General features: G+C 35.2%; 1 protein-coding gene across 6 annotated transcripts in view; it reads left to right on the top strand.

The window, feature by feature from the left end:
• The first annotated feature begins 8,880 nt into the window (after positions 1 to 8,880).
• Positions 8,881 to 27,089, top strand: part of LOC127795430 (uncharacterized) — a 109,552-nt gene continuing 91,343 nt past the window's right edge. For 3 of the 6 annotated variants that reach the window (XR_008021797.1, XM_052327090.1, XM_052327091.1), the window contains exons 1-5: positions 8,882 to 9,755; positions 10,782 to 10,837; positions 12,458 to 12,516; positions 12,701 to 12,772; positions 13,654 to 13,737. Coding sequence is in view for 5 of the 6 variants with exons in the window: in XM_052327090.1 (XP_052183050.1) it covers positions 8,884 to 9,755; positions 10,782 to 10,837; positions 12,458 to 12,516; positions 12,701 to 12,772; positions 13,654 to 13,737 (1,143 nt within the window). In the remaining variant the exon portion in view is untranslated. Of the gene's footprint in view, positions 9,756 to 10,781; positions 10,838 to 12,457; positions 12,517 to 12,700; positions 12,773 to 13,653; positions 13,738 to 27,089 lie in introns of all 6 variants that reach the window. The other 3 variants (XM_052327092.1, XM_052327088.1, XM_052327089.1) reach the window with 3 other exon arrangements.

Below are 27,089 nucleotides of genomic sequence, written 5' to 3'. Positions count from 1 at the left end.
CACAAGTCATGAGACGCTACAACACAATAGCATAGCATAATAAAAGCACATACTGGTCCTTGGGGCTCACATAGGACACCTGGCACCCACATAGGACACCTGGCACCCAAGTCCCATACCAACCTGTCGCTGCCCTGGACGGTAACAAATACCTCCAGCCAATCTGTGCGCTATCCCGGGTCGGTACTCCCGTCACCCGTCCATGTCGGTACTCTCGACACCTGTCCCTGTCGGTACTCCTGACAGCCGAGCCATAGGCTCCCTCGGAACGGTACTCTCGTCCGAGAACTAAATACTACCAGTATCCATGCAATGCACATAAAATGCAATGGCGTAATGAGCATCAACGTGATACACCGGCGCCCATACATCCAGGCATCAGGCCATGCTCCGCCCATATAGTAAACCACACGCAATGCATATGCCCGTGCTGGATGTGACCTAACCAAACTAGCATGTCCGTGTCCAAGCATACTCAATAAATGAATATCCCAACATGCAACCCGTACCCATGTGCATATCAGATCATGAACAGTATAATAATGAATCTAGACGTGCAATAAATCACATACTAGCAGAGCTAGTCAGCAGTACCCGGCACCGGTCAACAGCCAGTGACTAGGAGTGTCCACCCGACGGTCCACATCAGGGCCGTACAATAGTCTACCCTAACGTCACCAACAACCGACCCCTACCCTACTGCTCGATAGCTCTAACCGAACTATAAATAAATATGAGAAAATCATAAATAACCCGCACGTCTAGGAACCTATTCCCCAAGCTGGGTCAGCATCATTCCCAAAAGGAGTGGGGGAGGTATAAACCCCCATAGGCTCACAACGAATAAAATTCTAGAAGTCTCGAATTTAATTTACATTAACACAAATGGATAATAATCCAACAAATAAGGCTATGCGCCGAATTAGAGTAAGGGAGATGATAAAATACGAGAAATCACAGGGTCTCTCACGGGAATTAAAGAACACGAGGAGAGGGTTAGGAACTTGCATTTTTTTCTAGCGGATTCCCACCTCCTGGCTCAACCGCTGCACAATTTAATACATTTTACTATTAAAACTAAGCTTCGATTTAAAATCCCTACGCGTATTTTCGATAACCTAATTAAATCGATATAAAATCGAAACTATTACGGGAATATGAAGCCACTAAAATTTAGATGGTAAAGAGAGCTTGCCTTATTTTGCAGATTTCTGGCCTTAAATGCTCGCACACTGTAAAATAATATTAACGCTAAAATAAACCAAAATACAGCCTAAAAATACGATTTAATCCATAGAGAATGTTAAATACAAGTTGATTAACTTACCTCGATCTTCAGATTTTCACTTGCACAGAGAAAAATTATTTTTCCTGAATTTCTCTTCTATTTTCTCCAATTTTTTCCTCGTTGCTTCGCGTCTGTTATCCTCTCATTTTTAATCTCCAATTAAGCTTCAATTGAAGCTTTAAATTCAGCCCGAACCCCATGAAAATCGGCCAAAAATAGGGCCAATTTGGCCTTAAAATGCGAGAAACACAGAGGGCGTGGGAGAGTGGCAGTGACTGCACTCTCACCCTGCAATTAAAACACAATAAAAACAAATCATAATAAAACTTTTATATTTTTTTTTATTTTAGTGAGAGGTTTATACTCGCCAGTGTACGAGTGCAGTTGTAGTCCAAATTTAAATTTATATTTTCTGGATGAATCCAGGTCGTCCACTGAGAGATTTATTTATGGCAAAAGAAAAAGAATGTCACACACGCACACGCATTTGGATAAATTGACAACAAGATTTTTTATGGTTTTGTTTTTAGACAACAGATACTAGAAAATAAAGTAAGACAAAAATTGAAATAAACATTAAACGTAAAAATATGAATTTGGATAGTGCTTGAGTTAAGACAATTTCAGTACCAACCCGTTGATTCCCAAATTTTAGCATAAAAAATTAGCAACATTAATTTAATTTCAGATATGAGGGTTTGTTATTAAATGCAATTAGAGATGATGATAGTTCTAGGTTAAGCAATCCCCATACATGATATGCGAGATTCTAATTTAAGCAACCACCATAAATCCAATTGCAATTAATACACAAAACAACTAAATTAATCATATGGGTTTAGGTATGATAGCGTTTCCAGTTTTAGTAACTCTCATACATGGCATGAAAGCTCTAAGTTAGGCTTACGCTCCAATCCAAACCTAGTGATTTTTTAATAATTAATACACACTCATACTGAAATTTAAATTAATGTTACTTATTTAAAGCGCAGCTTTCTTTGGGAATCATTGGCGTTGGACACTGTCCTTGCCTTAACCCAAGATTAGATTTAACTACTCATTTTTATTTGAAAGTTAATTGACATAAATTTAAATGACGTAATTTAAATAACAGAATTTAAATGACAAGAAATTTAAAGGCATAAACTAACCGGCCATTTAGGCGGTAGATAATTAAATGACAAGAATTAAAATTGCAGAAATTTAAAGGCATAAACTAACCGGCCATTTAGGCGGTGGATAATTAAATGACAAGAATTAAAATTGCAGAAATTTAAAGGCACAAATTAACCGGCCATTTAGGCGGTGAATAATAAAGTAATAATAAATGACATAAGAATTTAAAAGAAGAAAGAAAAAAGTAAGATTATAAGAGAAAGTACTAAAGAAAATGAGAAAGAACAAGAACAATTCTCAAAGAGAGAATTATAAGGAAACAACTAAACTTTTATTCAAGAATAATAATCACACTTACAAATGCAATCAAGTGAGCTATTTATAGGCCACAAGATGCAATACAAACCACACAATTTCAATTATTCAATTAGACATAATTATATCTAATGGGCACTCACACACTTAAAGTTAAATGGATTTTAGCTATAATACACACCTAATATTAAATGGATTTTAGCTAAAATACATACCTAATAAAGCATTCATAAAGTTAAATGGATTTTAGCTATAATATCCACCTAATAGAGCTCTCACATAAATAATAAAAATAGATTTCTATAAATTGGTTTTTAATCTTCATTAGGATTAAAAATAATCCTTGGGCCTTCTCCAAATAATATTTTCCATGGGTTGCTCAAATTGGGCCTTAATTCTTCATGGGCTTGAATTCTTCATGGACTTTAATTTTTCATGGGTTTGATTTCTTCATGGACTTGATTTCTCCATGGGTTTGATTTCTTCATAGACTTGAATTCTTCATGGACTTTAAGTCTTCATGGGCTTGAATTCTTCATGCCTAAAAAAATAAAAATAATTTAATGTTATTAATAAATTATATATTATATATATATTACATGCATGCATATAATGATATATATGTATTATATATAATTTTATATATTATTATTATTTACTTTAGAACTTCATTTCATTCATCTTTCAATTTAAATTTACATATAATCATAAAATATATATTAATATCTAATTTAAACCATATTTAAGATCGAAAGAAGGGTATAATTATAATAAAATTTTTACAAAATTAACCACTAATCAGGTAGCGCGGACGCACCAGCGCGCGCCACGTGGCAGCCAAGGGTTGCCCACCGCCTAATCAAAACGGCGCCGTTTTGGCGCTTTATGGCTGATAAAAATCAGCCAATTTTCTCGCGCGCACGCACGCCTCAGCCAAGAATCGATCCCTCGACCCCCCTCATGCACACGCGCACGCGTAACCGCTCGGCTGGCCCTCACCTTGATACATGTATACACATTTAACTAAATTTAAGGTGTCTTACCGCCATTTCCAAAATTTACATTTCAGCTCCCACATTTTCTATCAATTACACACTGGCCAAACTTCACTTTTCTTCTTATTACACTCAAACCCCGAATTCTCCAAAAATTCTACCAAAGTAATTTAGTTAACCCTTTTATAAATACTCCCAATAATTTATTTGAATTTCCTACTTCCTCAAAATTACATAAATAAATATTTTTTTTAATTCTCCAAAAACCCAAATAAATTAATATTTCCTTTTAACCCACAAATATTCAATAATCACCACAAATACAATAATTAATAATTATTAATCATTTTCAAATTTCGAGATATTACACGTGCGGCATAGTCTTAAATTTCATGGTGTTTTGAACAACAAGAAAGCTTCGCATGATATAGGCTAAATTTTCACGGATCTTATCCATGAAATAACTTATAAGAGTATTTTTTATACTTGCATGCATCCTTGTGCCCTGTGAACACAAATAATTGATATTTCTATGATAAATGTTTGAATAACAATATAAAAAATTATGATATTTTATCTTTATACTGCAATAGTAATATAAAAAAAAATATTATATTTAATTCCAGGGTAAAAAAATTCTCACTGCTATCCATCGTATTTGTATATATAGTCTTGTAAACCGTAGGAAAAAAATAATAATATCAATTTAAATAGTAGATCAAAAACCACACAATGAGTGCTTTAAAAGATGAATGAAAACATATTGAAAAAAACTAAACAACCAATAATATAAAAAAATATCATATTTAATTGCAGTCTAAAAAATCCCAATTGATATACATGATATGATATTTGTGTATATAGCCTTGTAAACAGTAGGGAAAAAATAATTATATCAATTTAAATAGTAAATAGTAGGGGAAAAAAATAATGACATTTGTTTTTGCCATGACATTTGTGTATATAGCATTGTAAACAAGAGAGGGGGAAATAATAATATCAATTTAAATAGTAGATCAAAAACTACATAAGGAGTGTTTCAAAAATATTAATGAATAAATATAAAAAATAATAATACATATTGTGAAAACAATAGTATAATTTTTTTTTTGTATTTAATTTCAGTCTAAAAAAATCCTAACTGATATACATGACATTTATGTATATAACATTGTAAACAGAAGGGGAAAAAAATAATAATATCAATTTAAATAGTAGATAAAAAATTATGTAAGGAGTGATTTAAAAAAATAATGAATATATATCGAAAATAATAATACATATTGATAATCCTAACTTAAATGTGTGCAACTTGCCATGTAAATCTTAATAAAAAAAAATAATAATAACGATTTAGATAACTGAACAAACACTACATAAGAACTGCTAAAACTAAAAACGATATAATAGCCACACATTCTGCCGATAAGAGGAAAATAAATATATCACAATAATAATTTTAACTGGTGAATAAATAGCATGTATGCATGACACTAAAAAATTTGCGAATATCAAAATTGTCTAATATATATATGGTTTGACGGTAATACTTTACTTTGACATTTATTAATGTTAACATAACACTTGCGAGTTGATTTACAATTTAATAAGTGGCTACAACAATAAGGTCATTAGACAGAATCAAACAAATGAACACTATTAATGAAGAAGATTCGGAATTAAATAGGATGTAAAAAAATATAATAGTTGTGACTTTTACACACATAACAATGGAAAAAAAAAAAAACTTACCTCACGGTCTATTAAGATTATTTCCAAGGAGTTAATTTGAGACTTGTCTTCGAATCTTGATAGATCCCACTTGCGCACCACGCGTACTTTGATTGTTAGTTAGCTCGAGTAGAATCCACATACTTTAGCATTGGAACAAATGTGCCATTTCAAGACCGGATACATTATTTATGTATTTGATCAAATTAGGTGATATAAAATAGGATTGAACAATGTGCTTAATTCAAAAAAGGGTTGTTGTGAGTATGTTAAAATGAAGTAATATTTCAAATGGAATAGGATATATTTTACACACACATAAATTTATCTGTATAATTACAAATCAGAAAATGTGTGAGTACACAAAGAATAAAAAGTGGGAATTGCAAGAGTTGCATTTTTTTTGCTAGAAAGTAACACTTTTCAATTCTCAATATTAGATAATATAGCAGCCTATGTACAAAAACCGAACAGTCCAGAATCTAAATATTGCATAACACGTTTTCAAAATAATTCAATAACATGTTTTTAATTGTAAGGAGTATTATATCTTGGAAAAAAAAAGAGAAAAACTAAAGGCTATTTTTTGGCGGGAAACAACGTGCTTATCTAAGAAAAATGTTGTTATGACTACGTCAAAATGAAGTAATATTTCAAATGAAACCGGATATATTTTACACACATGAATTTATCTGCATAATTACAAATTAAGAAACGTGTGAATACATAAAGAATAAAAGTGGGAATTGCAAGAGTTGCGTTCCTTTTGATAGAAAGTAACACATAACATTGGTTATTGTTCATACACACTTTTTAATTTTTAATATCAGATAAGACTTTACTAAATAGATATAATCTACCCAGATAGGAAGCCATTTAAGACTCGTTTTATATTATTTTATTATATTTTAATGATATTTAACAAAACAAAAAGATAATTTTAACCTTATAAAAAATCTAAAACAAATACTAAAACTTTTTCACTCATATGCTTCCCTCCTAAAACTATTGCTCAACACATTAAAGCTGCAGATTTAAAGCAAAAAAATTAGTTATGAAAATAGCTATTATTGGTTTATGGCTACCCTGCTGACTAATCTAACCAAAAATAAGCATAGTAAAATAGAAACAGAAATTGAAAACCCTACAACCACAACTCACACACACAAAATATCCGAAACAAAAATACATCATAAAATGAACAAATTTAAGCTGCTATATGCATGAGTGTCATCCATATTACCAAAATCAATAATTAAATCCGAGACAAAAGTACCAATAGATCTAACACTGAAACTTCTTTCTTCATTTTGATTCCCATCAAATAAATCATAGAACGCACCAACAACTTCATCCTTAGTTTTGAATGACTTGTATAAACTTCCACTAAAACCAATCGCATATGGTGCACATTCATTCCGATTGGAATATACCCCAGGTCGATTTCCTTTGAAAACAACATAAAATTTTTTTCTTCCATTTGCAATTCCCAGCTATAGAACGGACATAATCAACACCAATGTCGTTGGAAAGTGTTTCTTCATTCAACTTTCTTTCAAATAAAGCTTGATACATTTCAAAAGCCTTTTCCTCACTTTTGCAAGACTTGTATAAGGTGCTTCTAAAACTAGGCATATGTGGTGCATATTTTTCCTAAGTTGAATAAATTCCACGTCTTATACCTTTAAACACAACATATAGTTTCTGTTTTTTCTTATTTTTTATTTATACAATTATCTATAAAAAGAGGGAGATAAAGAGGAAGATATAGAGATAGAGATTGGATGAAGAAGAAGCATAGGATAAAATAGAAATTTAAGTTGGACTTGGACGAAGAATAAACACATAATAGCTTATTGGAGAAGGCGATTGTTAATATTGATATATTCTAAAAATTCATTAAATAAAATGATTGATTAAAATTTAAACTTTTAAATTAATAAAGAAGAGAAAAAATAAAATTTTGACTTGGAAAGAAGCACATAATAGTTTTTTGGAGAAAGTCATTGTGATTCTTGAATTTATAAAAATTCATTAAATAAGGTGAGAGACTATATTTAAATTTTAAATTAACAAGAAAAAGAGAGAATGAAATTTTAAATTATGATTGAAAAGGGTATTATTGGTAAATAGATTCTATCCGAATAGATTTATTATATCAGATAATAAAACAGTCTATGTGCGAAAATCAAACAATCCAAAATTTGAATATTACATGACACGTTTTTAACTAGAAGGGATATTATTTTTTGAAAAAAAAACTAAATACAGCTTTTTAACAATAAATTGTGTGCAAGAACTCTACTACTTTAATATATATTAAGATTAAAATTAAGATCTCATATTATTCCCTTCGGACAATGTCTTCATTTTATTAACGGCGTTAATTATATCCCTCATCAAATCATAATTTAAAAATTATACCCAAGTCAACATTTAAACGTTTGTTAGGATTATCATTGCATTAGTGAGTTGAATGATGGAGATGGGAGTGACTATTTTAATTATTCAAACAAAGCAAAGGCAAAATGACTAAATTGAACTTAAAATAGAGATTCAGATAACACGCACTATTATGCTTATTCCAAATGTTATTTTAGAATTATAATTTAACTAATGATGTAATTGAAGCCACTGATAGAATTAAAATACCATCCACAACTTTAAAATAACATATACTGACATGATCTTAAATTATTTGAAGTATCTAATAATAAAATAGTAAATTTGCCATTTGACCAAAGCACAATAATAAATTTGACACCTTTATATAATGATGTTTATCATAATAGCTAATATGATTTGATTTTTTTAAAAAATAATAATTTATTTATTCAAATTTGAGCATATTTTTTAAAATTAAAACATATTACACGAGATTTAAAATTATAAATATATTAAGTGAAAAAATATTATTTATATTTATTAATCTACATAATGTAATTAAAATAATAAAAATATTCTTTACATAAGATAGTGAGAAAAGATCGTGTCAAGTGTATAATTAAAATATTACTCATCTAAGATGGTGAGACGCAATGAATATTTTAATTATTTGTATATGTATGTGTAAATTAAGGTGTAACTCTAGATGTACAAATAGCATGATCTTATTAAATGATGCTAATTATCTCATAATTAAATTTTTAAATAATAATATAAATATGAATTTATGATGAAAATAAAATAAAATGAAAAATTAAATATTTAAATTAAAATTTATTCATATATTATCAAAATTAATATATAGCATTTAAATAGTAAATATCAATTATTTTTAAAAATTGCAATTATTGATTATTTGTAATACTTAAAAATAATAAAATAAAGACAAAAATCAATGAAAATTTTAATAAAAAAGTGTTTAATTATAAATCAGACCGATATTTTAACTAATATTTATCCAATCGGTGCGACTCGCCGATGGGGTCGATTCTCATGCCCATGAGTCCCGGATTATACTACATTTCAAAATGTCTTTTCGGTTGCAGTTCCAGAAACCGGGCGCGTCTGGCGAAACGATTCGTGCCTCAGGCGTTTGAACTTGGCGGTCTTCTTCGTGTTTTCAATACTCCTCCCTCCCTTCCTCCCTCTCTCTCTCTCTCTGTGCTAATGGTAGTCTTAGACATGCGAGCAGTCAGAGGAATCTACGCTCAGAGAAACCTTCGCATTTTCAGCAATCAATCACTCCCATCATCTCCCACTCTCCTCTCCTATAAACCCTCCCAAAACCCTAATTTTCCTCGCCGCATTCACTCCGCCAACCGCCTCCTCCGCGAGCAGTCGAGCGCCGAACCGGATGTCTTAAACGAACGCAGTGGTTCGGCTTCCGGGACCGATGACACTATCCCGGAAAATGAGAGGGACCCCGGTGTTTACACTGTCTATGATCCCGCCACAGGCCGTATCGTCACTAGAAGAGGGGCCGCTAAATCCGAGGCGAGCAACGGTGACGGAGATGGACCCGGGGATCGCTGGAGCAGCGGCAGAGGTTTTGGCGTTGTTCGGGGGGCGAATTTGGGGTTTAGGGAAGTTGGCGGGAGCAGGAAGAAGAAGACTAGGTTTTCATGGGTGTGTTCGGATTGTGGGTATTCGGATGGGCAATGGTGGGGGAGTTGCCGGGCCTGTAATGGCGTCGGCACCCTGAAAAAGTTCGTGGAAGGCGAGCCTGATGAACGGAAGAAAAGTGGGTTCGAGGTTGCCAAGAGGGTGGTGGGGTCGTGGTTGGCGCAGAAGTCGGCCGAAGCTGTGCCTGTGAGGTTGATGGATGTGAATCGGGGGATCAATATATCGGATTGGCGAATTCCCTTGTGAGTTCTCTTCTTCTTGGTAGTCTCTGTTGAATCGTGCACTGGTTAATAAAATTATAGGAGTGTTTTTTGTTAGCTGCTATCCAATCTCAATATTGGCTATTTCTGTTTGGCTTGTCGCTAAAGGTATGTATGCCTTCAACGTGATTCAACCGATGTTTTGTAGCACTGAAACCGCAAAAAAGAAAAAATTGCTAGAGAAAATCCATCTTTTGGTGGATGAGGTTGTTCCATGACCAAATGGTGAGGGTAATGGGTCTAAAATGGATGAAATCTAAATGCTGAGGTGCAAAAACTTTTTGGCTAGTTTGAGCTAGAAAAAGCTGTTTGATAGCCTGCTTTCATATGGACCCCATCGAACTTGGTTTTGGATTAATCTTATTATTGGATTAATGACTTTGGCAAAATATGCTTTGAAAAAATTTCAAAGAACGATACAAGTGAGAGAATTTTCAAAACTGAAATTGCATGAGCAGTAACTGGATCAAAAAGCAGAAAGGATTTTTGTGCTTAGATCTGTTTGGATCATGTAAGAAAGCTTTAGAGTAAGGAAGCAGCATTATGATTTATAAAGCCTTTTGCACTGCATTCAAACAGCTAGACCACAAGAACTTAGAAAACTGTTCACATTGGATGCAATTTCACCGCCTAAAGCAGATAATCTCATGGGTGTTAAGTGTTAAGCCTTCAGACTTCAGTGCAAAACTGTCTTTGTTTTCTGATATCATAATTGCAAATGTCAGGTTTTCCATTCCAACTTCCTCAACACTACGGTGTGGATGTTATTCTTTTATTATGTTATATTGGTTATCTCTTGTTTAGGAGAATATGTTCTTCAGTGTATTCTTTTTTGTCAAATAAACAACTTGCTTTAATTTATAAAAGAAAGAACTGCTTTGGAATTTATGTAAACCCTCATTTCATTGTTGAAAGTTGATTTCTTGTAACATTGTTTAGTTTAGGATATACATGGCCCTTTTTAGTTTTATTGTATGTCTGTTTATATATGATGTGCTTGATGTTTAGGCCTGGACTCTTCGGGATGGAAGTTGCTAGGGTGCTTGGTGGGGGTCTTGTTCCAGGTATAAAATTTTCCTGATTGCAAAGTTGCTTGAAGCTTATATTTGACATCTGAATGTGTACCCTTTATATAATATTGTTCTATATTTACAGGGCCTAGCTGGGGAATCAGTGCGCTAGAGTTCCAGTGGAACTTTAGAAAGTTAAGACTGAGCTAATATCTATTGGAGAAAAGCTCTAGTTTAGTTGAGCTGAGGGCTAATAACTTTGTTCATTCTGATCTGTTTAAGAAATTGTGATTATTGAGGGTTGAAGAAAGGGACTGTTGGGGAAAAATCTAGGATCCCTATATGATCTGTTGGAATTTAGGGAGATACAAAATTAAAGGGAAATTGCACTAACAGAAAGAGAAAAAGCACACAAAGATTTAATCTACTTGGTGGCTATGTCCACAATCCCTGAAAGGGCTACAACTCACCAAAATTACATATTTTGAATGAAAAAATGGTAAAAACCTTTTCTTAACATCTGCATAGAAAATTTTAGGCTGCATCTTTTCTCCTATCACAGCTACACTATTTTGCGAATTTCCTTGACAAGCCACTCTTTTGCATGCCTGAGCATCAAACTGTTAGGACCCTAGGTTTTGAATCTTGGATTTCTAGTTGACAGTCATGGAAGAAGAAAGAAAGAGAGGGAGAAATGAGAAAATTTAGGGAGAAAACAGAGAGAAGAACAGAGGGAAATAGAGAATAGAGAGAAAAAGTGAGAGAAGTTAGGGAGAAAATAGGGAGAAGAACAGAGAATGGATAGAGAGAAAATGACAGAAACTTTGTTATCCCAGTCCTCCGTCTCACTTATTCAAACACTCAACCCTCAAGAATAATAGGAAACTATCCACACATGAAAGAGAAAACAGAATATGGAAACAATAGAAAATAGATGAACACACACACGCAAGAAGACACAGAATTTATCCTGGTTCATTTCCCTTGAATGGAAACCTACATCCAGATTATTTTAGGCCTCTTCTCTACTATCTTGAATCACAAGAACAATTACATGCACTGTAGAACACTCTCTCACAGCCCTATCCTCAGGCAATGCAGAGTTAACACAAGATTACAAAGCACTCAATAGCTTTTCTCTCACATGGCATATACTCGCATAACTCTCTCAAGATAGGATGTAAAAACTGAATGATAAAGGAGACCTCACAACCCCCTATTTATAGAACATAAGGGGTGGACGAAACAAGACATAATCGGTCGTTACAACTAATCAAATAACAGAAAAACTAACTAATGAAATACCAAATACATCCTTGACCACTAACCTCCCAAGACTTTTAACTAATCTAAGACAAATGATTTAACAAGCTTGAAATAATTTCTTGATTCTTGATTATCTCGGCACTGTGGTATAGCTTTATAGATAAAGTTATCTAGTAGTTTTATAGAGTGGTTACCATTACTCCACTACTTCTCCATTACTTGATAACTGTAATACTACTTCATAACTGTAATACTTCACTGTAAATAACTGCTCCTAATTGAACAACTGCTCCTAATTCACTCTCATTCCCGACACTAACTTTGATTTGTTCTGATTATCCCATATTTATGCTTGTTAGTTGAATTTTATAAATTCTTATGTGTTGTGAAATTTGCTGGGTTTCATAGGTTCTTTGGTTTTGGTTGGTGGTGATCCGGGTGTTGGCAAGAGTACTTTGTTGTTACAGGTATAAGCTTCATACAATGACAATGACCATTTCCTAATACATGGTGTAAAAATACGTGACTTTGTTCCATTATCTTTGTTTTGAATTAAATTCATTCTTCTCAATTGAACTCATGTTTTGCCTCTTCTTTCACGATAAGTTTATGCTATGTTTTTTTTTTTTAATCTTACTTTTGAATTTGAAGATTGCTGCAATAATAGCAGAAGGGCGTAGCATTGGGGGCCAAGCTCCAGTTGTTTATGTCTCTGGTGAAGAGGTTAGGTTTTATTAAGCAATATAAATAAAATGATTGAGTCTGTGACATGGCTGATTGGTTTCTTAAATTCTTTTTCATTTTCCCCTTATTCATTTTTCACACATCCTATCTTCTTGTTATTATCTCTTCCCCCTTTTGATGGATAATGCTTCCCCTGGAAGCACTAGTTCAGGGGCACCATTTATGTCCTTTACCTTTCTTGATTATTGTTTTCTTCTTAGGCTTTCTTCCTTTTATTTCCTTGTCCTTTTCTTTCGTTTTCTAAGTAAGGGGTCTGTGGGCACTGTTGAAAATGTATAGGCTGTTAGTTGTATAAAATAAAACCCCAGTTTTCCAGAAAATTACTCCAAAAAAAAAGGAAAATTGGAAAGATTGTTCAAATACAAAAAATTTCCAAATAGAAAGTGGAGATTTAGAAAATTCAGTTTTCCAAAATTGAACTAAACTTGGAAAACACTTAAAAATGAGTTTTCTATGTTTTCTTTATTAATTTGGAGATTTGGAGAATGTGGTTTTTCAAAAAATATTTCCCAAACCATTTCCATCTCTTTCTCTAAGACAAGTTACACAAAAGAAATTAAAACATCTATCTCTTTTTTGAACATATGCTCCAATTTTCTAGTTTGGAAATTAGTTTATTCTATTTCTAACATTTTAACATGTTTTTCAAATTTTCTATGGAAAATGAAAACTAGAGATTATAGAAAATTGGAGATAGAAAACTGGAAATTGTTTTCTACAACTAAACAGACTCAATTTTTTTTTTCTTTTTTTAATTTTTGGCAAATTTTGTTTGAATTGATTCAACTTTACTCTACATCCCAGACTAAACTTTTTCATGACACTTTGCAACCTTGTTTGTTTTATCTTTATTATGGCAGAGTGTTGAACAAATTGGAAACAGAGCCGATCGCATGAGCATTTGTACAGAAGAACTTTTCTTGTATTCTAGTACTGATATTGAGGTGCATTCTCTGCCTGTATCTCTTTGATTAAGGCTTATTGGTTTATCTTGTACACTGCTTCAGGCCTGAGGTTGACTAAAATTTGATCAGAAAAGCAATTTTGCTGATAATTATTTTCTTCTAATACGTCACATAGTGAACTGTATGTCGCTTGCTCTCTCTCTTTTACCTCTACCTACCCAAGTTATTTGTATTCAAGTCAGCATGAGTTTCAATTCATGGCTGTTGAATAGATGTTGGGTTATATGATGTTTGATTTCATGCTGTCTGAATTCTACAGGAAAACCCAATTCATAGAAAATGTTCGGTTTTTATTTTGGTGGATAAAATGTTCATTTCATTATGCTGATTTTTCTTCAAATGAGAAAATAAAGTGCATGTAAAAAAATTTAGAAGTTCATTTATTGGTCGCATTCCTTGGTACACTGAAATCAAATTCATGTTTCTCACTACATCCAATTTGAAAGAAGGTGAGTGCTTTTGTAATCTATTGTGTCTTAGTGCAGATATTATCTTGTAATAGAGGTCAGATAGATTTTTAAAAATAGCACCTGTATTTCGTATTAAATGTGGTAAAAAGGAAAAGGCCCCATCAAAACGTTGAACTAATCTTCATGCATGATTTAAATCCCCAACTTTATCTACTAGTATTGTAAAAGCAGGATTGTTTGCTTTGACTTTTTTAGTGCATGTCCAAGCACAGTTTGTCAATCAGTAGACTAATTTTGGGATTCTAAGGTCAATCTGGTTGGGAATACTTTAAAAATTTTTATTATCTACACAAAGTAAAGGTTTTGAATGAACTATTCCCAAGCAGAGAAACAATTTTGGGATTCTAAGATAAAAAATTAAAAATTGGTTTTGAGAAACAATTTTAATTTATAAAAGCAATCTAATAAAAGGCTTTGCTTTTGGAATCTGCCAATTCTACAAATAATGAAGTTACCTTTTACCTTTTTACTTGGTTAGAAACCCAACAGGAATATGTAGCATTCAGAATCTCATATAAATATTATTTGTGAAGGATTTTCATTGATTAAATGTTTTTGAGATAATAACAAAAATCTAGCGATTTGAGTCATAGGGAGTCCTAGACAATCATTGTGTCAAATCTTAAAACTTGATGATAATGAACCAAAGAATTCCTAAGCTTTCATTGTGCCTTGTACACTCATTTAAACATGTTGGTGGAAGATAAAACTAGGGCTGGCTCGTGCTAAGGAATAAACCAAGAGATACCAGATAATCTCATTCATCTCTTCTTATCTCTTGTTGATAATTATCTGTTTCAGTTTATAGTTAATTATCTGTTTAAGTTTGATTATTTAATTTGCTTATGTTGTAATCTAGAGCTATAAATTAGGAATTATCTAAGAGCTGTAAATTAAGAGATATTTTAGGAGTGAGTTCAAGTAGAATTAGTAATGAGCTAGGAAACTTGTGTACTTATACTCAAGGAATAATCTGAAAGCAGTGAGGTAGAATTCAATCAATCTACCTAATTTTATCATGATATTAGAGCCTGACTTGTGAGGTATTTGATTAACAAGAGTTCTTCTTGTAAGGAAACTCTTATACAATGGCGGAAAAACCTCAAACCAACGAGGTCTCCGCATCAAGCCCTTTTCTGGCACCCAGCAGCTGAGTTCCAGCAGCAAGGAATATTCAAGCTCCAGCGGCAACGACAAGCTTTGATGGATCCTCCCTACAAATCACACTCCATAAGTTGAATGGAACCAACTTTCGTGAGTGGTTCCAATCGATTATGCTTGTGATAAAAGGCAAGGTCGGATATTTGACTGGTGAAACAATGCAACCCAGTACAAAATCTGCAGAATATGGATTATGGGAAGCCGAGAATGCCATTGTGTAGAAATAGAAGTATTTTGAATATAGAATATTCTTTGTATATCTTAGAAGGTATGTATATTCTGTGTATATTCCTCTTTCCTTTTTCGTTATTTTCCTTTTGTATTATTCTCTTCCTCTATAAAGAGAAAAGGGAAATCTTCATATTATTCTAAGAAATAGAGAAATATATTTTCTCAATCTTGTTTAGATGGTATCAGAGCAGGAATTAGGGATTAAATCACATCCGTTCGCTGTGAAACCCTAATTTCTCCTATTCCTTTGCTATACCCAAGAAGTGCCGCTGTCCTTCACTGGCCGCTTGTCTCCGTTGCATCCTCAGGCTGCTGCCTCCCTCACATCGGCCGCCGCCTCTGAGATTCGGCCATGTTGACCGTTGCCGCATCTACAGTTGTCGTTGATCTCCAGTGGGTTCCCACCTTTGGAACGACTGTGACCTTCGAGCCTCTCACGAAGGTCGGCTTCCATTAGTTGCACCTGTCATTGTCCTTGGTCGTGAAGGTCGGCATTGCATCACCCACCAGAGCCGCCCCTATCCGTCGTTCGTGCTGCTTCTTCGTCATGCATCAGACGTTTGCACCTGTTGCTGTCGTGAAGGTCGGCTCTGCATCGCACACTAGAGCTGCCTCCATTCTTCGTTCGTGCTGCCGTTCGTTGCCTCTGTCCCTCAGATAAGGTCTGGCCTTCTATTGTTTAGATTGGGCAACTGGGTACCCAGATCCAAGTATCTAGATTCGTGGGTCACTGCTAGGGTGTCCAGATCCGACCACTGTGTACAAATCCAAATCCAGTTACTAGTGGGTTCTTGCTTCTGCTGCCTTGATCTGTTTATTCAACCATTATGACTGACTCTGCATCTTCAGTCATTTCGACCTAGCAATCCCAGTCTCCTTAAGACCAGTTTTGAGTTCCCCGAAACTCCTCCGACTCACATCCGGTACAGATTATGACCATTCATCTCAATGGTACTAATTTCCTGCGTTGGTCACAATTTGTTCGTATGTACATTCGAGGTCGGGGAAAGATTGGCTATTTGACTAGCGCCACATTTGGGATGCCGAGAATTCTATGGTGATGACGTGGCTTGTTAACTCCATGGAGGAAGAGACAAGTTCGAACTATATGTGCTTTTCTACAGCAAAGGAACTAAGGAATGAAGTCGCTGCCATGTATTCCAATTTGGGGAATCAATCCCAAATCTACGAACTCAACTTGAAACTTGGTGAGATTCGACAAGGTAGTGATACTGTCACTATTTATTTTAATTCTTTAAAGCGCATTTGGTAGGACTTGGATATTTTCAATACATATGAGTGGAAAAAAACAGAAGATTGCAAATATTATCAGTAAATGGTCGATGCTAACCGAGTATTTAAGTTTCTTGCTGGACTCAATGTTGAGTATGATGAAGGCCGAGGGAGGATCGTCTGTAGAAATCCACTCCCGTTTCTTAGTGAAGCTTTTTTCTGAAGTTTGGTGTGAAGAAAGCCGAAGATTGGCTATGTTGGGCAAGAAAAAAAGAGCGGTTAAAGTGGGCTATCTGAAAATATGGCGCTTGTGACTGCTGATGCTAATGTTGGTGGATTGCATATTGCGGGTCAACGAAAGGCAGAAGAAAAACCTCGTGTTTGGTGTGATTATTGCAATAAACCACGCCATACTCGAGAAACTTGTTGGGTGCTTCATGGCAAGCCAGCCAATTGGAAGTTTAGATCGAAGAGATCCTAACGTACTGCCCATGAAGCTGATGCAGGACCATTCAACAAAGAGCAACTTGATCAACTTCTACGATTGCTAAAGCTTAATCTGTCCCCTGGTACACCCAATTGTTCTTTGGTCTATTCAAGTAGAAATTCCTTTGCCATATCTAGCTCTTTTCAATCTGTTCCATAGATCATTGATTCAGGAGCATCTGATCATATAACTGGTTTATCGCATCTATTCAACTCGTATATTCCTTGTTCTGGTAGTGAAAAAATAAGAATAGCCGATGGTAGTTTTTCACCTATTGCAAGTAAATGTCTCATTAAACTTTGTGCCAATATTGATCTTCAATCAGTACTCCATGTTCCTAAATTTGCCTGCAATCTTCTTTCTGTTAGTAAACTCTCCAAAGACTCTAACTGTCGTGTTATCTTTTTTGATTCCTATTGTATTTTTCAAGCCCAGAACTCGGGGAAGACGATTGGCAATGCTAGAGAAATAAACGGGCTCTACTATTTGGATGGGGATGTCTTGCGTAATAAAAAAGCTCACGGGCTGAGTGGTATTAGTTATATTTCTGTTTCTAATCAAATAATGCATTGACATCTTAGGCTAGGCCATCCCAATTTTTCTTATTTGAAATATTTATTTCCTACGTTGTTTAAAGGAGTGGATCATTCTATGTTTCAACGCGAGAGTTGTCATTTATCCAAAGATCTTCGTATTAAATTTCTTCCAAAACCCTATAGTCCTTCAAAACCATTCTATTTAATACATAGTGATGTTTGGGGTCCTTCTAAGGTCTCTACTTTGTCCGGAAAAAAGTGGTTTGTTACTTTTATTGATGATCATACTCGAGTTTGCTGGGTTTACTTACTTGCAAAGAAATCAGATGTGCTTAGAACTTTCAAGGATTTTTTCTTTATGATTGAAGCTCAATTTAACACAAAAATTTGTATTATTCGATCTGATAATGGCATTGAATATTTTAATGAATCTTTGGGGTTTTTTTTAAAAGAAAAAGGAATTTTATATCAATCCACTTGCTGTGAAACTCCCTAACACAATGGTATTGCTGAACGGAAAAATTGACACCTACTCGAGGTTGCCAAGGCCATCATGTTTTCTATGAATATCCCTAAATACCTCTTGGGTGATACAATTTTAACTGCTTCCTATCTCATCAATCATATGCCCACTCGCGTTCTATAGTTTCAAACTCTCTTACACTCTTTAAAACAACACTTCCCTCTTTGTTGTATATATTTTGAGTTACCCTTAAAAGTTTTTGGATGGACTTGCTTTGTTTATATTCCTCAAATATTTCGTTCCAAATTGGATCCCATAGCTGAAAAATGTGTCTTTTTGGGCTATGCACCAAATAAAAAAGGGTACAAATGCTTTAATTCTGTCACAAAAAAAAAATTATATTAGTATGGATGTGTCTTTCCTCGAAACTCAACCCTACTTTCCCAGAAATCATCTTCAGGGGGAGCATATTGAGAAAGAAGAAGATAATTTTTTGAATTCTAATGTTGAGGATGATAATTACTTAAAACTCTATGATCCTCATCTTACCATAATTGGTGCTCTGCCCCACTCTGATAAACAACTCAAGGATCTAAATGTTCCAAACATTGTGGAATAGGATGTGTCTGGTTCACAGGTGCCTAGCGTAATAGGATTGGAACCAGGGGGAGAATTTTCACAAATGGATCAAAATATTCCAAAACCGGAGCTTTAGTTTTATACGAGAAGGCAAACCCTAAAGAATATTATCAATCCGAATATTCCTCTAACCATTGAACAATCGACGTCTTCGAATGATGGGCTTTTCGATAGTACTTCTTCTCATGGTAACTCTAAACTCGTTCCTTCAGATTATTCTTCTTTTGACTTGTCTGATCTTGATGTCCCTATTGTTGCTAGGAAAGGAGTGAGATCTTGTACCAAACACCCAATTGCTAAATACATGTCATACCAAAACTTTTCAATCATCATAAGGCCTTTCTTTTAAATATTTCTAACCTGCATGTCCCCAGAACAATTCAGGATGCCCTTGGTGACCCAGATTGGAAGTTAGCAGTCCAGGAGGAAATGAGTGCTCTTAGAAAAAATGAAACTTGGGAGATTGTGAAGAAACCAGAAGGCAAAACAACACTAGGTTGTAAGTGGGTTTTTATTATAAAATGTAAGGCCGATGGGAGCATTGAAAGATACAAAGCAAGGCTGGTTGCTAAGGGTTTCACCCAAACATACGACATCGACTATCAAGAAACATTTGCTCTAGTAGCTAAATTAAACTCCATTTGAGTTCTCCTCTCCCTTGCAGTGAATTTTGATTGGCTACTCCACCAATTTGATGTAAAGAATGCCTTCCTAAATGGTGATTTAGAAGAAGAAGTGTTTATGGATCTTCCACCAGTGTTTGAAAAGAGCCTCGGTACAAACAAGGTATGTCGTTTAAAAAAATCTTTATATGATCTAAAACAGTCTCCAAAAGCATGGTTTGAAAGATTTGGAAAGGTGGTGAAAAGCTATGGTTACATTCAGAGCCAAGCAGACCGCACACTATTCTTCAAGCACGCCAATGACGGTAAGAAAGCAATCTTAATTGTCTATGTGGATGATATAATAATGACTGGTGATGACAAGGGAGAGATTGAAGAGCTTAAGAGGAGATTAGCTCATAAGTTCGCGATCAAGGACTTGGGTCCTCTAAAGTACTTTCTTGAGATGAAATTTGCAAGATCTAAGGTGGGGATCTTTGTCAACCAATGTAAGTATATTCTGGATTTACTCAGTGAAACAAGAATGCTTGGATGTAAGGTTGTTGAAACTCTCATTGAACCCAACTTAAAACTTCAACCTGCCGAGGCCAAGAAGGCGGTAGAAAGGGAGAAATATCAAAGACTTTTGGGTAGACTTATCTATTTATCCCATACTCGACCAGACATAGCCTTTGTTGTAAGTGTTGTAAGTCAATTTATGCACTCACTTGGTTCACAACATTTTGAAGTTACCTACAGAATTCTGCAGTACCTAGAGAGAACCCCTAAGAAAGGTCTATTTTTTAGAAAACATGGACATCTTCATGTAGAGGCTTATACAGATGCAGACTGGACAGGTAGCATAACTTATCGAAGATTTACATTAGGGTACTGTACTTTTGTGGGAGGCAATCTTGTTACTTGGAGGAGTAAGAAACAAAATGTAGTGGCCAAAAGCAGTGCTGAAGCCGAATTTCGTGCAGTTGCCCATGGTATTTGTGAGGTCATGTGGATAAAGAGGATTCTATTAGACTTGAGGATCTCCACTTCTTTTTTAGCTAAAGTTTACTGTGATAATAAAGTTGCAATCTCTATTGCTCATAATCCAGTTCTCCATGATAGGACGAAGCATGTAGAGGTGGATAAACACTTTATTAAGGAAAAAATTGATAATGCAGTAATTTGTATGCCCTACATTCCAACAGTTGACCAAGTGGCTGACATTCTTGCAAAAGGAGTACATAGAACTCAGTTTGAGAAACTTGTGAGCAAGTTTGTCATGGAAGATATCTTTAAGCCAGCTTGAGGGGGAGTGTAGAAATAGAAGTATTTTGAATATAAAATATTCTTTATATATCTTAGAAACTATGTATATTCTGTGTATATTTCTCTTTTCTTTTTCCTTATTTTCCTTTTGTATTATTCTCTTCCTCTATAAAGAGAAAAGGGAAATCTTCATATTATTCTAAGAAATAGAGAAATATATTTTCTCAATCTTTTTTAGACATTGTCATAGCATGGCTTGTGAATTCTATGGAACCAAAGGTTGGACGGACTTATCTCTTTTATCAGACTGCTAGTGAAATTTGGAGTGCTGTCCAAGAGATCTATTCAAATCTTGCAAATACTGCTCAGTGTTTCCAAGTTAGATCTACCATTCGATCCACTAAGCAAGGTAACAATTCTGTAATTGAGTATTTCAATATCTTAACTGAGTTATGGCAAGAGATGGATCTCTTCCTTGAGATCACATGGGAATGCTTAGTTGATGGGAGGAAATATGATCAAATGGTGGAGAAAGAACGAATATTTGACTTCCTACATGGTTTAAATCCGGATTTAGACGAGGTAAGAGCAAGATTGCTTGGAACCAAGCCTTTTTCCTGTATGAGAGAGGTATTTGCTAAGGTTAGAAGAGAGGAGAGTAGAAAGAAAGTAATGCTGTCCAATCATTCAACCAATGAAGGATTATTACAGAATTCTGCCTTGAATACAACTCGTTCAACTCGAGGAAGGATGTCTACTCCAAGTAAAGGTGACAACCAGCGAGAAAAACAATGGTGTGGTTATTGTAACAAGCCATACCATACTAAAGAGACTTGCTGAAAGCTGCATGGAAAACCTCCTAATTGGAAACCTAAGAATCAAAGGAAAAGTGGACAATCAGCTGCCTACATGATGGAATCTGACAAGAGAACTCTAGCACTGGTTTCTTTAACTCAAGAACAACTGGAAGTCCTTCATCAGTTGTTGACTCAAACCAAGATACAAAAGCCTGTCGAGTGTTCAGACAACAATAACAATTCTGTGGTATCTTTGGCCAAACAAGGTAAAATTAGTCATTCTCTATTCTCCAAAAGATTGTCAACTGGTGTTTGGATCATTGATACTGGACCTTCATACCATATGACAGATGATATTGATACATTATCAGATTATAATCCATGTAATCAGAATATTACAGTTTTTATGGCTGATGGTACTAGGACTTTTGTTCAAGGAACAGGGACAACACATGTTGCAAGATTAAGCCTAAAATCAGTCCTTTATGTACCTAATTTAAGATGTAATCTTCTGTTAGTAAGTAAGATTACAGTAGAAAAAAACTGTTAAGTAATAATTTATTCCTCTCATTGTGTTTTTCAGGACATACCTTCGAGGAGGAGGATTGGCAAAGCTGAAGAAAAGGATGGTCTATATCGAATATCAAGGCTTGATCGCCAAGAAGAATTTAGGTCCTTAGTTCTCTCCTCTCTGATTACTATTTCTGGAAATAACTTGATGCTATGGCATCAAAGATTATGACACCCTAGTTTAGATTATTTTCGAGTCTTGTACCCTTCAGTTTCTATCAATAAAATTCAAGGTTTCTCTTGTGAACATTGCATTCTTGCAAAGCAAACTAGAAGTACTCACTCCAAACATACCTATAAACCTTCACAACCATTCCATTTGGTGTGTAGTGATATTTGGGGTCCAGCTAGAATTCCTAACCTAACCAATACTCAGTGGTTCATAACTTTCATTGATGATCACACAAGGACATTGGATATTCCTATTGAAGGAAAAATCTGAAACTTATTTGATATTCAAGAAGTTTCATCAAATGGTCAAGAATGTCTTCCAATCTATTCATATCTTAAGAACTGACAGTGGCCGAGAATACTTGTCAAACCTCTTTGATGATTATCTAAATGAGCATGATATTGTCCACCAAAGTTCTTGTCCATATAACCCCCAACAAAATGGTATAGTCGGGAGAAAGAACCGACACCTACTTGAGATAGCTCGAGCACTTATGTTCACTTAATCGGTTCCAAATTCATATTGGGGAGAGGCGATACTTAAAGCAGCTTATCTAATCAATTGCCTTCCCTCAAAGCCCCTTTAATTCAAAACACCTTTGAGTGTATTTCTCGAGTCTTTTCCTCATTATACCAAAGCCTTAAATCCACTTCCTCCTAAAGTATTTGGGTGTACCTCTTTCGTACATCACAACCAGCAAACCAGTCTAAACTTGATCCAAAGGCACTTAAGTGTGTATTTGTTGGCTATTTCCCAACTCAACAAGGATATAAGTGTTATCATCCTCCTACCAGAAAATTTATTGTGTCATGCGATATTTCCTTCTTGGAAAATAAGTCCTTTTTCACTGACACTAACATAAATAGTGAACCAGCAGATTCTTGGACTTCAATCATATCAGTTCCTCCTAACCCATCCATCTCTAGTTCCTGAACCCCATCCAAGTTCAGTCCCAGGCACTGAAATTGATCAGCCTAACCATAATCACTGTTCAAGCCTAGAATCCATCTCAGAATTCCTAAATCAGCAAGAGGGGGAGAAAGAGGAAATCGGGATTCAACAAGGTGGTCCAAGCTTGCACAAACCTCCTCTTAAGGTATATTCAAAAAGACCTCTAGCACTTCAGGCAACCAATCCTTCCAACCAAGAGGTAAGTCTAAATCAGCAACTTACTGACAGCATGACTGCACAACAGTGTGAAGATGATCTAAGTATTCCCATTACCTTAAGAAAAGGGAGAAGGACATGTACCAAGCATTCTATTACAAATTTCCTTGGGTATTCTAAACTATCTCCTACTTATAAGGCATTTACCCTCAGCCTTGATAATGTTGTTATCCCAAGGAATATCTATCAAGCACTGCAGGATAATAGATGGAGAGAAGTAGTTATGGAAGAAATTGCAGCCTTGGAAAAAACAGGTACATGGAGAATTGTGGATCTTCCTAAAGGAAAGAAGGCTGTTGGGAGCAAGTGGGTGTTCACATTGAAGTATAATTCAGATGGAAGCCTTGAGAGATGCAAGGCAAGGCTTTTAGCTCAAGGGTTCACTCAAACCTAAAGCTTGGATTATGAAGAAACTTTTGCCCCTGTGGTAAAACTCAATTCAATCTGAGTGTTGCTATCCTTAGCAGTAAATTTGGACTGGAAATTACATCAATTGGACATTAAAAATGCCTTCTTGAATGGAGAATTGGACGAGGAAATCTATATGCGTATACCACCCAGGTTTGAGACTGATCACACAAGAAACAAAGTATGCAAGTTAGAGAAATCCTTATATGAGCTAAAGCAGTCACCTCGAGCTTGGTTCAAGAGATTTAGCAACACACTATACAAGTTGGGATATAATCAAGGACAAGCAGACCACACTTTATTTACTAAGATTGGGAGAGATGGGAAGAGAACAATTCTAATTGTCTATGTAGATGATATCATCATCGCTAGAGACAATCATCAAGAAATTCAGCAACTGAAACAGTAGCTCAAACAGACATTTGAAGTAAAAGAGCTAGGGGAATTACGGTACTTTCTTGGATTGGAAGTAGTAAGAAGCAAGGAGAGTATTTTTGTATCTCAAAGGAAATATACTCTAGACTTGCTAAAGGAAACATGCAAGTTAGGATGTAAACCAACAGTACACCACTTGAGGCTAACTGGAAGAATAGAGAAGGAGAAGAAGACTATCAAGTAGACAAAGGGATGTATCAACGACTGGTTGGCAAACTCATTTACTTATTGCACACAAGACCCGACATTATATACGCTGTAAGTATTGTTAGTAAATTCATGCATCTTCCAACTAAAAGACACTTGGAAGTAGCCTATCACATCCTTAGATACCTAAAGTGAACACTAGGCAAAGGGCTATTGTTCAAGAAAAGCCAAGACAGAGGAATAGTCGGGTATGCAGATTCTGAATGAGCAGGCGTAGTGGAAGATAGTAAATCAACACCTGGATATTGTACAAGGCTATGGGGTAATTTGGTAACTTGGAAGAAAGAGCAGGTAGTAGCTTGCAGTAGTGCTAAAGCCGAGTATCAAGCTATTGCTCAGGCAATCTGTGAAATAATATGGGTGGAAAGGTTGATGGGAGATCTTTCTATGCAAGTATCATCTCCTAAGTTACTCTATAGTGATAGCAAGTTAGCTATCAATATAGTTAATAACTTTGTTCAACATGATAGAATGAAGCATGTCCGAATTGATAGACACTTTGTGAAACAAGAAATGGAAGAAGGAGAAATCAAGTTAACCTATATTCTCACTGCAGATCAGCATGCGGATATTCTGACCAAAGCAATGCAGAAATAGAGTTTTGAATCAATTCGAAGCAAGCTGAGAATATTTGATATATATTCCTCAGCTTGAGAGGGGTTGTTGGTGGAAGATAAGGTAGATAAAACTAGGGCTGGCTCGTGCTAAGGAATAAACCAAGAAATACCAGATAATCTCATTCATCTCTTCTTATCTCTTGTTGATAATAATCTGTTTCAGTTTGTAATTAATTATCTGTTTAAGTTTGATTATTTAATTTGCTTATGTTGTATCCAGAGCTATAAATTAGGAGTTATCTAAGAGCTGTAAATTAGGAGATATTTTAGGAATCATAGTTGAAGTAGAATTAGTAATGAGCTAGGAAACTTGTGTACTTGTACTCAAGGAATAATCTGAGAACAGTGAGGTAGAATTCATTCAATCTACCTAATTTTATCAAAACATAATGAGTGGATAACCATATATAGCATAAATAAAGTTCGCCAAAGAGTAGACACTAAATTTAGAGTATAGAATAGAGATGAATTTTTTGATCTAAAATAGAAATTTATACTGAAAAATCAGGTTCATCCCTAGCATAATTTTACTCCTTTAGGATAATTGCCATGTAGACACTTCACAACAGGGATGTGGCTAGATATTAGCAACTCCATGACATGCTGATCTAGAATCCTCTAGATATTTCTTTGTCACGGCCTAAGCATTACAATGGTCTTCTTCCTAATTCGATATAAATTAGGAAGGCATAGAACAAATAACAAGGAACAGAGAGCAGATTGTAGAATGAGAGAGAGAGAGAGAGAGAGAGTTATCTTCAATATTTTGGATGCCCTAATCCATGAGGATCATTGGGGATTTATACAAGATGTTAGGAGGGTGGTTCCTTGCCAAGGTAGATTCTACACTCTTCCATGGTTATAACAACCCTCCACCATACTCTAACCACTTGCATGTGGCTACTCTCTATGCTTAACAAACTTATAACAACAGAAGTTGTAACGGTAAAAAAAAAAAAAAAATCCCATAAACCATGGTCTTTCTCGTGACAATTCTCCCTTCCTTAACAAATTTCTTGTCCTCAAGAAATGCTGAGGAGGTTGGCATACCTAGGAAATTGCTTGAACAAATCGAGTAGATACTCTCAAGTACTGCTATCTGTAGGGTTGTTCTACCATTTTACTAGAACTTGTATAAGTGGTGACCCTTGCTTGTATACCACCCGCCTATCTATTATGGCCTCAGACTCCATTGTCTTGTTAACCTCCTTAGGACGTAGGGGTAATGCAAGTCTCACCTATTGTGTGCCCACAGATTTCTTCAGAGAAACATGGGACACAGGGTGAATTTGTGATTCCTTTGGAAGTTGCAAATAGTAGGCCACCTTCCCAATCTTAACAATTATGGGAAATAGTCCATAATACTTGGGGTTGAGTTTGGACACTGACCCTTGAGTGATGGACTTTAGATGAGGATACCTTAGCCTTAAATACACCTCTTCCCCTATTGCAAACTCTCTCTCACTTCTCCTTCGGTCAACAAATTGTTTCATTCTATTATGAGCTGAGGCTAACTCCCTCATCAGTTGTTGTAATACTTTCTTCCTATGCTGTAGATATTCTTCAACTATTGCTATAGTAATGTATTCTCCTATAGCCGGCAAAATGGGAGGTTTGTACCCAAATAGGGCCTCAAAAGGGGGACATGTTGAGGGAAGTATGGTGGTTAGAGTTATACCACCATTGAGCTAAGGACAACCGCCTATGCTACCCTTTAGGTTGTAGGAAGCAAATACACCTTAGTAGATTTCCAAGCTTTAGTTCACTCTCTCTTTATGCCCATCATATTGGGGGTGATAGGTTGTGGACATGTTCAACTTGGTTCCCAAAGCCTTCATAAGCTCTTGTCACAACAGAATAGTAAAGATCT

This window comes from Diospyros lotus, chromosome 2 (genome assembly GCF_014633365.1).
Source record: "Diospyros lotus cultivar Yz01 chromosome 2, ASM1463336v1, whole genome shotgun sequence".
In the NCBI taxonomy this organism is placed as follows: domain Eukaryota; kingdom Viridiplantae; phylum Streptophyta; class Magnoliopsida; order Ericales; family Ebenaceae; genus Diospyros; species Diospyros lotus.
Note: the sequence above shows the minus strand (reverse complement) of the source record. Positions and strands in the feature narration are given on the sequence as shown.